This window comes from Pempheris klunzingeri, chromosome 6 (genome assembly GCF_042242105.1).
Source record: "Pempheris klunzingeri isolate RE-2024b chromosome 6, fPemKlu1.hap1, whole genome shotgun sequence".
Taxonomy (NCBI): Eukaryota; Metazoa; Chordata; class Actinopteri; order Acropomatiformes; family Pempheridae; genus Pempheris; species Pempheris klunzingeri.
Window position 1 is genome coordinate 14,654,691 of NC_092017.1, and position 14,910 is coordinate 14,669,600.

General features: G+C 42.5%; 1 protein-coding gene across 1 annotated transcript; it reads right to left on the bottom strand.

The window, feature by feature from the left end:
- Positions 1-707: 707 nt before the first annotated feature.
- On the bottom strand, positions 708-14,584 carry tnfaip8l1 (tumor necrosis factor, alpha-induced protein 8-like 1). Its single transcript, XM_070831688.1, has 3 exons — positions 14,363-14,584; positions 2,895-3,173; positions 708-1,239 (listed from the first exon to the last, which is right to left on the bottom strand). Exons 2-3 carry the CDS (start codon positions 3,164-3,166, stop codon positions 951-953), a joined length of 561 nt encoding a protein of 186 aa, XP_070687789.1. The 5' UTR covers positions 3,167-3,173; positions 14,363-14,584; the 3' UTR covers positions 708-950.
- Between the last annotated feature and the right edge of the window lie 326 nt (positions 14,585-14,910).

Consider the following 14,910-nt stretch of genomic DNA (forward strand, 5'->3'; position numbering starts at 1 on the left):
ATGACATTTACGGACAAAAAAAAGTTGAAGTTAGTCTGAGCAGATGAGCGTATGACCGGCGAGACATTTGAGTCAGCGCAGAGACAATCAGCAATACACAGCACAATCAAATTCCTTCATGTTTATGGTCCCCCTATGACCCAAATACTTCATCTTTGTTGTGGTGGCTATAAACCAGACTATTAAAAGCAAAACTGGGTTTATAGGTGCCTTCCAAACAAAGGCCTGGCTCCTCTACAAAGTGGACTTCAGTGCATGATGGTGGGAGCTGTAAAATGCAGGCTAAGCAGGATTACTCAACTGCTGTGCTTCACATGGTTTCATTATTGCAGGAAAGTACAGTACAGCGCTTGTACAGGATTGAGTGCAATGTTACTTCGAGGAAAAAAAAAAAGAAAAAAAAATCACTTCTTTATGTCCTTAGGTATTTGGAAAAGACGGAAATTCACTTTCTTTCCTCTCCTGATGCTCCCCAAACCATTTTGGTCCATTAAAAGCATCTTACAGAGATATAACTGAAGGCCTGTGCCTGGATTCATGTCTTTTTGATTACATAAGAGAGCAAGCATGGTGCCCTTGGAATGAAGATAAAAATATGTTTTTTCAAGGCACAGTTGTCGAGGCTCCTATCCCTGAAATATACTGATAAGAGCATGAAGTTCTACATTCAGTCAAAAAAAACAACAAAAAAGTCACACAACGAGTTTCGTTGACTGTGGAAAAACAAAACGTCACGCTGAGGAAGAGACAGACTTTGGACTAACTAACCAAGAGAATTTCAGTGTTATAGTAATGGCTGACAGGCACACACAAACACAAAGCGACAAATGAAAAATAACAATGTTCATGATTGTCACCTGAAAAAAAAAAAAAAAAGAAATCCTGCAAGATGGTACATGAGTTGTGACTAGACTAGAGGTAAAGGCGCTTGATGACGAGGCCAGCAGAGGTCAGAGGTTCCCCTCGTCGAGCATCTTGTTGACCCCATTACAGATCCTCTGCAGGTGAGCGCGGTAAACCTCAGAGGGCCCGTAGAGAGCCGCCAGGAAGTCGCAGTCGGCGAAGTGATTGAAGACGTGGTTGACTCGCGAGTGGCTCTTGGCTGTCAGGTGGCGTTTGATGGCCTGGTGCAGCAGTTCACGGCAATCATTCAAAATGGCGCTCATGACGCGGCGGTCAAAGGTGAACTCAATCTGGTGGAAACTGACCGCCGTCATGGCCAGAGTGTGGACTTTCTTCCTGTGAGACAAGGAGAGAAAGGAGAGGCTGTCAGTTTCTAATTCTGACTGGAGCAGCAGAGGGAAGTAAAAATAGAAACTGCTGTCTTGTGATTTTCTTTAGAAAAGTTTCACAACCCCCTTTTATCAGTTATAGTATTGTCCTTTGCAGCGATGCATCTCCATGCTAATGTAATCACCATTCTCCATACTGTGCACTTATGTCAGCTTCAAATGCCTCCAAGCTGAGTTTTACTATTTTAGTGGAAAATATATAAACTGATGTAAAAGTCAATTTCCTTAATTTGCCTCCATCAGCACACGAAAATGTACTTGAACTGCAGTTCTCCCCACTTGAACCTCTCAACCAGGACCAGCTCCTTGTTTTTGTTTTTCAAGGTTTATCACTTTTATCACTACACAACACAACGATAATTAAATATATTTATTTTAGATCCCATATTATTAAAAAAAATGCACTTTTTAATGTCTTGTCAACATAAGTGTGTGTTCCTGGGTGTGCTGACAGACTGCCAAACTATTAGTAAAGCCTGTCCTCTCTCTTTTTCTCCTTTCAATAAATGTGTGTGAAAACACTCCATGTAGATTTTGCTCCCTTTACGATGTCATAAGGGGATCCGTTGAACACGTGACTTTCTTCAGCCCTTCAGCAGGCCGACTGTCCCCACTGTAAACCTCGTAAGTCCTCCTCGCTGTCAGCCATTGTTTCTTTCCTCACTAACACCAGCTCCTGGTAACATGAAGACATCAAAGGCGAGAGCAAACTGTTCCGTTGGAGGCTGGAGTGTAACAAAAGAGGCTGACAACAGCTGCAGCAGCCATTTCTGCTATGAGAAAAACTGTTTTTGAACTTGTGTGAACTAAAATGAGCAGAATATGGGACCTTTAAATATATGATAGGATGTGACAAGAGCTCTTCGTTTAAACATTTTGGGAAACAAGCTCATTTGCTCTGTTTTTTTTGTTAGAAGATGGATAGCTCATGTCTATGTGTGAAGTGCAGAGCAAGAGCAAGGAGGCAATTAGCCTAGCTTAGCATGAAGACTGGAAGCAGGAGGAAACACCTGGCCCGCCCTAAAGTTTCAAAATATGAGCAATAAGACCTCTAAATGTGAAATTAACAAATACACAGCATGGACACACTGGATTTTCAGTGTTCACACACTGTTACCCCCACTGCTAACCTTGTAATCACATCATTTAAATAGCCTAAATTAGCTACTTCTGTGGTGTTTCTGTTAGAAATTTGTGATATCTCAGAATTAACTTGGACGCTGACGTATGATGATGGACTTTCCCACTTAGTTGCTTGTAATTATAGTGTCATTAATATGATGTGCAGGTGGTGGTTTAACTGGAGGTCATGTGCTGTAAGTATTTCCACAAGAGCCTGATTATAAGGCAACTTATGAACTGTTATCTGTCAAAAATAACTTCCTCTGAAACCACAAAGATTAAAGTGTGGAGATGGCCAGGCTAGCTGCTGCTTTCAGTCTTTATGCTAAGCTAAGCTAATCACCTCCTGGCTCTTGCTATGTCATGAACACACAGACACGACACAGCAGGGATTATCGATCTTCTCATCTAACTCTAACAAAGACTGCAAACAAGCGCACTTCTCAAAAAACTATTCCTTTAAGGACTCTTGCTGCCTACCTGAAGTTCTCCACCAGGACCAGCTCCTCGCTGTTGAACTGGTTGTTTCTGTAGAGCACTCCCAGCTTCACCACCATCTTGATCAAGTTCTTGATGATCTTCTGGGACTCTTTGCGGTTGCGGGTGTACTCCTTGGTGACGCGGTACAGCTCATCCAGGACTTCGCTGCTGGTGTCGTCGATAAAGAGGTTGGCCACACTTTTGGTGGCCATCTTGCTCATCAGCTTCTTCTGCGCCTGCAGGGCTAAGCTCTTGGTGCTGAAAGAGTCCATGGTCAATCTGCGTCAAGATGAGACAGAGAGAGAGAAAAAAAAGAGGACAGCTATTCAGTTAAATATCTATATATACACATTTCTTTCCTGAAATGATAACTGAAAACAGGTGATAGAAAACTAGAAATGAAAGGAGATTAACCGTTTCTACAATAGTAGCTCAAATGTTTTCAACTGAAAAGCTGAGAGGGCCAAATGTAACACACTGATAGCCTGCAATGTGTGAGTTTATTGCAAATAACATCCACGCTAATTCTGTTTAAACTGCAGGGCCAAGAACTGTCCCCTTTATCAGATAATGAGCCGTGGCAGCTGTCAAATTAGTCCCAGCAACCCCCTGGCTTGAAGCCTACAAGGTAGTTAGAGAAGAATGTGTCATTACGCTTCCAGGAGTAAAGTCCGTTACAGCATGACCATGCAGAGCAGACAATGTAATCTGGTAGTCTCATCTGCTCAGTGCATTCGGAGAACAAGGTGCTCATGTTTGTGTGAAAGTGAGCAGGAGACACACAGCAGCAATTCAATCGATGCACGCGTGTTGCTTGATTTACGTATGATGCTGCTCCTGTGTGCCAGAGCAGGATGACTCAATGAAAAGCTCAACCCACGATGGAGGCACATAAATAGTGGGGGTCATGGGGTCTGCCGGCTTTCACATGCCCCCCATCTGTCCTGTCAAATGAGGCAGGTCCGCAGCACACCACATCATTTCAGCAGCCATGTCTCAATGCGTTCTGAGGGTCACTTCTCCAGGTTTGTACATTCTGTCTTTGAAAAATAAAATAAATCGGTTTCCCTCAACACTCCCTCTCTGACCTTCACAGATCTCCAAGGATAACCTGAAAATAAACAGGCAACAAAAAGATGATTCCCGCAACTGCCCTCCAACATCACAGGGAGAAAAACTAATTCAATTGATCAAAAAATATTCTTACACAATTATACAAAAATAATAAAATTTCATCGTAAATCAGACTCATAAAGCAAGTCCCTAAACTTAATTTTAAGAATCTCGAAATAGGGCTGCAACTACCAATACATTTCATCAACATTAATTATAAAATGTCAGAAAAAAAGTCTCTTCCCTTTTAAGTATGTAAAATCATACTGCGAGGTCAGTGAGCAGAGCATGAGAGGAATTCGAGTCAGTTCACTCAGCGGGACAAAACACTAGATTTACATAAATATGCATTATGATGCATTGGATGATTCATTGGAGATGTGCCTGCTGGGTTGAGGTAATGAACCTCAATATTTTTTGGTAACAAGTGTTTGTCACACCAGGTACCAAAAGCTGGCATTGAATGCTTGATCCAGTTCATGGTCTTCTTCTTAATTTTATACAGTTCTTTATTTAGGCAGATTTCCTCTAGAGCTACAATTAACATTTGAAAAGTTTGGGTTCTTTTGTCAAATGGAAAAATGGGTTTTAGGGAAAATTGGCCTGCAACTCAGGAGTACTTTGATTTTTGATTAGCCTGCTGATTTAGCCCAGGACACAATTGTGATGAAGACTTTTCTAAGGTGACATCTTCAAATGTCCTTTACTGTGCAACCAACAGTCCATAACATCAGTGTATTCATTTTACTATGATGTAAAACGGCAACAAATCCTCAGAGAATAGTTGGAGTATTTCCTTGTAAAATGACTAAAACAACTAGCTGCAGATTTGTTTTCTGTCATTGGCTAATTAGTTAAAAAGTCTTTTCAGCTCTACAGATGAAACATGTTAATGTTCCTCAAAGAAGTTTTGGTATCGGGATAAGCACCGAAAAAAGAAATACCTTGCCCCATTGTATTGCATCTCAGGGATCAAGGAGATACTCATGCAAATAGGTAAAACACTTCTTCACCTCAGGGGTTGGAATAAATACATAAAAAAAGTGCTCAACAGTCAGATTTTATTTCCTTCACACATCCTCCTGTCAGCGACATGCTAAATGTAGCCTCTCACTGGTGACTGTCACAGTGAAAACAACATAATTATATTTGAGCAAAGTGTCCTATTAGCATCACAATAGGGGTTTAATCTTTATACGATATCCCTCCACATGAGTGCATCCCTAAATCTAAACTGAAAATTTGGATGATTGGCAAATTGCCTTTCCACACGCTGGAGGATAATAAAAATCCAAAACAGGAGAGATTCTATTAGTGCAGCAGACAAAATGAACAGTGACATATCCCTGCTGGGTGACTTGTGATTTTTACTGTTGTTGGTACTAGAAGGCAGTACGTCTTCTCCTACAGTGTGTGACTTTCATTTTCTCTCTCCCTCTCTCTCCCTCTCTCTCTCTCCCTCTGCAGTGCCTCTCCGAGAATATCAATAAGACTCCTTGGAGAGAGTGTCAGCAGGATGCTTCCCAGGGAGGAGACACATGAGGAGAGAAAAAGCAAAGACAAGAGGCAGAGAGGCGGGGAGGAAAAATGGCGGGGGTGTGTTATATATCAATCCTGAAACATGGGGGAAATGTAGGTGTTGAATGAGGGGTCATTTATATACTGTCTCATGCTGAATGTAGTTTTGCTCTCTCTCTGCAGGTGCTGGGCGTTTAATCGGGCCTCGGGCCTCTGATCAAGGATCACTGGCAGATCCCCATCGACCATTTCACCACGATTGTAACTCTAACTTTGCCAAGCTGCACTTGTTACAGAAAATCCTGCCCTGATGCAATGTGTGTGAAATGGATATCAAGGAGAAAGACACTAATGATCACACAGAAAAACAAACCAGAAAAAAACCCAAAACAAAACAGAACAGAACTTGAGGGCTTTATTTCTATTTGAGCAGCGACTGAAAACAATCACTTAGTCTTGCTGTCACCCTCTAATCACTGCGGTCAGCCTCAAGAGGACAATCGCTTATCGCCAACACTATGAGTAAGTCTTCCTCTTCCACCCCCTCTTTCCTCTCAGTGCCCTCACTGATGGACGGATACGAGTTTAGAGAAGTGCGAATGGATAATGGGCACATCAAGGAAAGCACCCTCTTTCTCAGATTGGAGGGTGATTTCATGGTGCTCATTAAATTCCACTCTTGTCGGAGACCAGAGCCATCATAACTGTCAACTTTTTGTAGCCTGCCGATGAACAACAGTAAAAGAGAAAGAGGAGGGAAAAAGAATGAGAATGAATGTTTATCTTTCATTCCCATGGATATGAACACTTTATATGAAACGCGATGGAGCTTAGGATTGTCTGTCTGAGGCTTCACTCAGAGCTGCAATGACATAACAGACCCTGGGTATTCTTATCTTAAGGATGGAGGGAGATCCTCACTGTCGCTCTTACTTCCTCCCTCCATTTCCCAAAGGCGAAAAAACTAAAGGCCTCCTGAAAAAAGTCCTTATGGGACAGGCGCTCGGAGTGATGAAAAGATTTTCGATCAAAGAATCCTTTTTTTTTGGTGACTTTGCAGCCTGAGAGTGTTAAGTGCCAAATCTAAATGGCCTGTGAAGTCCGGTGCCCAGGGACTGCCTGGCCAACCCTGACACAGCGTCTCCGTAGTGTTTAAAGAGGCACATTTTTTACGGATTTAAGGTGGAACAAGACATGACAACAGCAAGAATTGAGCATTGTTGCAATATATACAAGCCACTGCCATCACTGCACGCAGGAGTGAGACAAACAAACATCTGCACACATGTATGCGCACACATTAATGATACGTCTGGTTTGCTGAGCGGCTGAAAATGAAAAACAAAGACAGACTGCGGCAGCCAACAGCTCCTCAGCCTAATTACAGCAGTTAGACAAGCTACAAAATCATCAACGAGCTTAGAACAAGGCGGCATCCATTCAATCACAAAGACATGCGGGCAAAAGCTGAGCAAACATGACTCATGGAAATGAAACCAGACCCTACACAGTGCTGGATGCCTCGTGACAGTGAGGGAGCCTGGGTAATGTACCCAGAGACTCTCACACCCTCCTGCAGGTGTTGACAGCCCTGTCAACCCTGCGTGACAGCCTGACTGAGGGACTGAGGTGAAAGACACTGTCCTTTCTGGTCCTCGGAGAATTATTGAAGCTGGGTCAGATGCAGCTGGACAGGCCCTTTATTATCTGGGTTTAATTTGCTTTGCCTCATTGAGGTTCAGGGCGGGTAAAGCTGATGTCTGCCATGGAGACACTTCAGCCAAAAGCCTTTTTCCAATTCATTTGGGAAATGGGGAATATGTGGGATGACAACTCCTACTGGCTGTCGTTTCCATTTAGCGTTTTGATAATGTGGCTGCTGGAGACCTTTGAGACTGATGCAGTGAATAAGGGCTGAGAAAAATGACTTCCACATCTTGTTCCTACACCTTTGAAGCACAGTGTAACTTCTTAGAGCAGCCAGGTATTGACATTATAATGAAAACTGTTACTGATTATTACTAATTTCAACATTAGGGCTACAACTGATGATTATTTCCATTATCACTTTGTCTGTTGAAATATCTATCTCTCTATTGGATGGATTAGCACTAAAATTTCATGGTTTGGAAGGATTACCATGAAAGTTGGTACAGATATTCATGTTCCCCTCAGAATGAATCACTCATCAAGTGCCACCCACAAGCCAAAATTACAATTTGTCCAAATATACCTGCAAAACTGATGACATTTCCTTCATCCTTGGCTATACTTTTAATATTGTAAACATTATACCTTCAAAACATCAGTTTTAGTATTTTGCTTAAACCACCACTGTGCCTTGGTTCAGCCTTATCGAGTTGCATGGATGTAAACTCTTTGTTTCATGTGAAATACTGGATCCTTTAAATGAAACAAAGTCCAGGAAAATTATTTTGGTTGAACTGCTCATCACTGTGATTAGGGGTTTCATTTAGACAATACTTCTCCTTAAGTAGTTGTAAAAAAACCAAAAAAAACCCCCCAAAAAAAACAAAACACTGGTTTAGCCTTGTAACTGTCAGAAAATAGTATGAGAAAATGTAAATTCATCCACCCATCTATCCATCCATCCGTTTATCCAGGGTTGGATCGCAGTGGCAGCAGTCTGAGCAACGCCTTCCAGCTCCTCCTTGGGGATCCCGAGGCGCTCCCAGGCCAGATGAGAGACATAAACCCTCCAGCAAGTTGTGGGTCTGCCCTGGGGCCTCCTCTCAGTTGGACGTGCATGGAAGACCTCCATGGGGAGGCGCCCAGGAAGCATCCTGACCAGATGCCTGAACCACCTCAGCTGTATGTGCAGGTTTCACAAAACAGAGAATCTCAAAATCCTCATTTTGGAGATACTGGAAATGGTGGATGTTTGGCTTTTTCATTGATAAATAACTTGAACGCTTTATATTGACCGACTAATTAATTAATCAATGAGCACAATTTCATATTTGTGACATTTGAAAAAAAGGGGAACTAGCTGCAGTATTTATCGCCTGTGTTGACTCAAACCAAAAAGGAGACAGCTACTGTATACCACACATTCCTCACTTGCTACTTGACATGAACATTTTTGTTTTGCCTTTTGGCTGCTCGTATTCAGAGTAAATCCGACATGATGTGAGCGTGGCATTAGTTTTCCAAAGGGAAGCATTGAGCGGGATCCAGGATGCAGCCTCTGCATCAACTGTACTCACTTATCAGTCAAACTAAAGCTGAGGTGTGACAGGTGAGAAAAAGACAGAAATTGGATACACCTGCAGCTGACGCCCACTCTAACCCATGCCATCATGCTTCATAAGGAATCAGAGGCCACAGCACCCAAAATATCACCACTCTAATACCTGCTGCCAATCTAGACAGCTTGGTGGATACTGATAACAGCCAGCATAAAGAGAGAACCAATAAAGAATGTGTTTCTGCAGTGCTTGGCCACCCCAAGTTGCTAAAAAGGCTTTGGCAGAGAGTGCAGAACTTTCCATGACACTTCATCGTACAGTGATTGGTTGATGGCAGCAGAAAATGTCACGACTTTCATATTCTTCAGGGATCAGTAGTCACACGGATTGGGGCACTGTGACCCTGACAGAGACGACTCCATCAGCACAGAAAATCTTCACTGCTGTGGGATGGAGACGATTACTGAGAACAGCTCTGTTTGCAGAGTTTTGCTGCTCTCTCGCTTTCTGAACCGACATAAATCAAACCCAAATCATTCACCACAAGCAGCCCTACAAAATGCTCTCCACAATGCCCTCCACATAATATTTATTATTTGACCGTAACCTTTTTTCCTGCCGCGTACTCAACATAGTGTGCCGACATTCAGAGGCTTAATTAATATTTTCTAGGTGTTTGAAATACACAAATATTTTTTTTACTTGATTTTAGTCCTTCATATTTTCAAAAGCATTAACCTTGGTGACAGAGAGGTCAAAGACACACACCATGTAACTGAGGTGCCCCCAGTTTGAGTTTGGCCGATGACCTTTACCATCTGTCCTTCCCGCTGCACCCCTTCCCGTCTCCGTGCTTCTGCTGTCGACTGTTCAATAAATACAAAGTTCCATCAACAGAATATTTCAAACGCTTAAAACTGGTGAAAAACTAAACAAACACTGCGAGCAGTTCAAACAGAATTAACTTCAGGCTACAGCTAACAATTATTAATTATTTAACAATTTGTTGATTATTTCCTCAATTAATCGCTTAATTGTTTGGTCTATAAAAAGTGTCAGAAAATAGTGAAGAAGGTCCATCACAGTCACTCGAAGCATAAGGTGACATATTTAAATGGCTTGTTTCGTCTGACTAACAGTCCAAACCTTGAAGATTCAGTTCAGTATCACAGAAAACGGGAAAATATTCAGATTGATGAAGTTAAAGACGGTGAATTTTTGAGTCCAGTATTACAGGTGTTGTTGTATTGGACTGCATTTAAAATCCACCACTTGTGCAGGCAGACAGTGTCTAACGCAATGCAACGGAGCAACAGAATATATAGAAGTGAATCAACACCTTTCTGACACGGTGGCAACAAAAGCTTAAGACAATAAGCGCCATAAAGGTGGTATTTATTGCACGCCTGTTGAACTGGATTGGATGATATTGCACTGTGTACACCCTCTGAACGTATTGTATTTGCTTTGCTGCCTTTTGGTAGAACTCCCACGAGTAAAAGGAAAATAAAAACCAGCCAATACATGGCTAGAGGGTGGGGGTGTGTACAGGACCACAACCCTACCTTTTCCAGCAGCAGTTTGAATAAAAGCCTCACAACACTGCACAGTTGCCAGAAAAACAAAATCACAAGGAGACTGCAGAGCCCTGAGAGAAAATCTGAAAAAAAGCTTTTTGATCATGACCGTGAAGCATTAGGGATGTCATTATGAAGGACTTCTTATTGGGATATCTTCAATCAGAGAAACTTTTTTTCCCTCAACAGATTCTCCCCCAGTTGTATGATATAATCCGTCTCCACTTTGAGAAACAATAGACAACCCTGGTGGTTATATAAGGTACATCCGTGCTTTGTGTTCAGAGAGGACAAGTAACCACTCAAATGAGCTGCACTACTGGAACCACTCCACTGTTAGGGAATCAACAGCAGGATTTCAGGACAAGTGAACGCAGCAATTTCATCTTTCATCAAGTTCTGTAGTGTTTGTCTCACTCTTCTCTTGAGATGTTGCATAACAGAGGAGCTGCTGACTGCTAATAAGAGAGTCGGTGCTGCTTGTGTTCACAGTTGTGTATGGCAGGTGTACATGTCTGCGTAACGGTCTCCTTGTGCTCGCACTCATCTTGTTCAGTGGCTCCGACATGAGAGCCATAATTGCATCCAAACACGACACACATATGTGAACATGCAGCTTTGGATAAAGTAGATCTTGACGGTTACATGCTGTCGCTCTCTCATCTTCCCACACAGTCATCATCTGTGTAGACTTGTATAGATCTGCTGAGAAAGGAGGCAATCAGTGGCTCTCGCTCAGAAACCATGCCCCAGCCTACCCTTATTTAACGGTTTTCTCAGATCTGCCAGAGCCCACTGAACAATTAATAATTAACACATCGGCATATAATGGATCTGGGATTAATAATTTAGCCTGCCGATTTGGCCTAAAATAGGCCGGAGGGTAAGAAGAGTCTGCCACTGTGCAACAAGTTGGGGCAAAGAAATGCTAAAGGGATGCGGGGTGGACGCCCAGCACATACAGTTAGAGAGGGTGCCCGTGAGCTGATGCCGTTCATTTAGGAACATCAGTCACTGTTATGCATGTATAATTAGTCTGGGAATACAGTAGCTGCTCTGCTGCCCGAGGCCGGGCCAACACAACACTCACTGACAACGTTTGTTCTAGCATTAAAATTCATAAACAGGTTTTTTATGCTTACGACTGTGCTGATTTGAAATAACATATACGTGGAGGAAAAAAAGGAATAATTTATTAAAAATAAGAAGACCAGTCTACTCTCGCATCACTTCACTTTGACTGCCATGTTCAAGTTTTAATTACATATTATTTACAGTATAATTAGCATCTCAACAGCACAGCACTGCGAATAATGCAAGACCTAATCAAGGTGCAGACTGGTGCTTGAGCTATGACTGATGTCTGGGTCTATGACATTTTAATTAAGGCCACCATAAGAGCAGGGCACATTATGACTAATTTTCCTCACCTCAAGCCCAGAGAGCATAATTTGTTAACTCGGTATGTCAATGGAGTGGCAAATATGAGTGCGCTTGGCTGTAAGAACAGCAGGGATGGAGATCAGTGAGAACAGAGGGGGACCAATATGAGAGGACATGACTGTGACTAAAGGATGACTCAGGAGGGATCTCAAATGAGTCCAGTCTATTGGCAGACAGCACCGTCCCTCGGTCTCTTCATTTCAAACAATGCCATGATATTTGCAGGTCATGCAGCTCTGCTCTTTCAGACAAGGCCACATGCTCCGAGTGTTTCGGGTTTCCAGGGAAACTGGAGGCCACCTGCGTGCTCGGCTGAACTTTGCAGCCTAGTAAAAGCAGGTCAAACACCTCTCTTGTCTTGTCAGTGAGTTACCATGGATTCTCCTCAGCATGAACAACGGTGTCTGTAGCATTACTGCAATTTCATGCTCTGCCCTCAGTAACACTGCATGGGGAATGTCTGGCAACGTGACTGTATTGTCCTATTCTAAAAGACACTCCGAGGAGGGGATCCGCACAGATACAGTTACACTGAAATATACATAAACGAGGCTCACCAGCATCTGCTTAATCCTGCTGGGCAATTATTGTATATTATCATTTCTCTGTCTTGCAGAATCGCATTGTGCTGAGACTATAATAAAGCTGTTGTGAAGCACAAAGCTATGATTAATGGTGAAAAGCAAATACTCATTAAAACCAGCCATGGATGAAATCCAAAAACAAATGGACTTTAATTGTGCTTCTATTGTACTGTATTTCATTTTCACCATAATGCTGTCCAAGGCAATGGACACCAATTTGGGCATCTTAGAGCTACAACGATTATTTTCTTCATCAATTATGATATCGATTAACTATAATCTTTTATATAACAAATCAGAAACACCTGTTATGATTCCCTAAAGCTTATAGTAGCGCCTTCAGATTGTTTTGTCCAACCAGCAGTCCAAAAGCCCAAATGTAAAGTGAAATCAGAGAAAAGCAGCAAATCCTCACACCTGAGAGGCCGACACTAGGAAATGTTCAATACATTTTGCTTGAAACTTTACTTAACACTTAATCAATGATCAAAACAGTTGCTGATTTATTCTACGTCAAGCTACTCATGGGAAGATCAACTATTCATAATAGTTCTAGGCTGCATCTTTCTACATATTGGCTGACATAAGTGTATATACAGTATGTGTATGATTAAAGTCCCACAGTTACTCAGTGATAGTGATTTTGGCCCTGCCTCAGCTCAGCGGTTACCATCCATTGCTACCAACAACAAAGACACAAAGGAAGTCTCGGCTACTAAAACAGAGTAGGTCGAGAAATGGCAAATCATTTCACCGCTGATACAGCCAATGCAAGGAGAGAGGCAAGTCCAAGTCCTGATCCAAGGCCATAATTCATTTGACATGTCTGTTGAGGCTGTGCATGATAATGTGTGCGGCTACCTGCCAGAGCCCTGGCTGCACAGTGAAGCCATTCATCCACACTCACGCCTTGTTCTGGAGAGAGAAGCTTTACAATGTAAACACAGCAATGTGTTACAAAACATATCAGTGTTTGCTAAACATATGTCTCCTCCGTCTCGGTTTGGAGACGGCTGGATTATAATACACACGGCGAGGAGGCTTATAGGGAGTTTAAACCAGCAGGGATAAAACTATTTTCTTTTAACGTTTATTCTTGTTCTTCCACGTCTCCTCAATTTCTGGTGAGGTGGTAAATGGAGTAGACACAGTTCACTCACCATAAATGTTAAACATCAAGCGCTTATAAAATATTGTGTCAATTCACCACATGAAACATATTCTCTGCACGGTGTACAACAGATTGTTCATCTTTTATCCAATTTCTACAAAAACACAAACATATATATATATAATGGAGCATAAAGTATTTCAGTGGTGTCTTGTGAAATTCAGCAAACATTGCTCCAAAGCAAAACTAAAAGTTAAAAACTGAACTTTTTTTTTTTTTCAGTTTTTGAAACCAAACACAGCCAAACTTCAGTGTTTTCCATTATTTCTTAATAACCAATAAACCTGATTAGTAATATTAATCATTCTCCTCAAAAAAGAGCATAAACTCTTAAATGTGTGACCAGTGACACAGATCCTGACAGTACTAGTGGTTAAATATACTTAATAGTTGCAAAATTGCTGCTGTTTTTATTTATAGCGCAACTAACAGAGCTGTCAGCTAACTAATGAATTCCCAATGCTTTCCCCAATAAGTCAATTACTCATTAATCAACTTAATTGCAGTAATGATCACCTATTATCGCCTACAGCAGGTCTGTTTAACACAATAAGTCGAGGCCATTTTTGTGGCCAGTCGCTGCTAACTAGCTTCATCATCAAAAATGCTAATTTTGAATCACGACGCTCCAGAAATTATTCAATCATTTTATATTAAAAGTACAGCCTGTCAGAGAAAAGAAAAACGACCTGGCAGACAGAGCAGAGACTTTTTAAAGCTGATATCAGTCCGCTGACCGCGGAGAAGCGGGGTGTAAACACGACCAGAGGACCGCGAAGGGATGAGGACCGCGGGCCTCCCCGGCGGTGGGAGGCCGGGGCCGGGGTGAGGGCAGCCGGACACACGGACTCACCTTTCTCTGGGCCCGGAGGAGCACACACGGCCGAACACGACGCCAAGGTACTCTCAACAAAACCTCTCAAGTCTCCATCCCGGCAGCGCAGGGGAAAAGTCGCTTCAACATGTTGTTTTTTTTGTTTGTTTTCTGTGTGTTTGTCAGTGTCTGTCGCCGTCGTCCCCTCGCTGCTCCTTTCCTGTCTCTGTCCGTGTCCCAGGCCACCACAGATGTGTTAATTATTGAAAGACTGTTTTCTTCTTCTCTGTCAGATCGGTTACAAGAGTTGGTCGTAACTTGATTCCTCCTCCTCCTCCTCCTCCTACTCGTAAAAAAAAGTTTCAAACTTGAGGGGAACCTGTAGATCAGCAGATTGATGTGGGTTTGAGCCAATGAAGGAGCCACCAGGGGGAAGACCAGCCCAATCAGGCCCAAAAGAAAGGCCCATTCACGGCCAGCTCCACTCCCCCTGCCCCCATTAGGGCTTCCAGCAATTATCCATGTCCAGCTCCCAGTCCCAAGGCTGCACATTTCCCAGAGGAAATGGAGCTAAAGGAACAATGAAC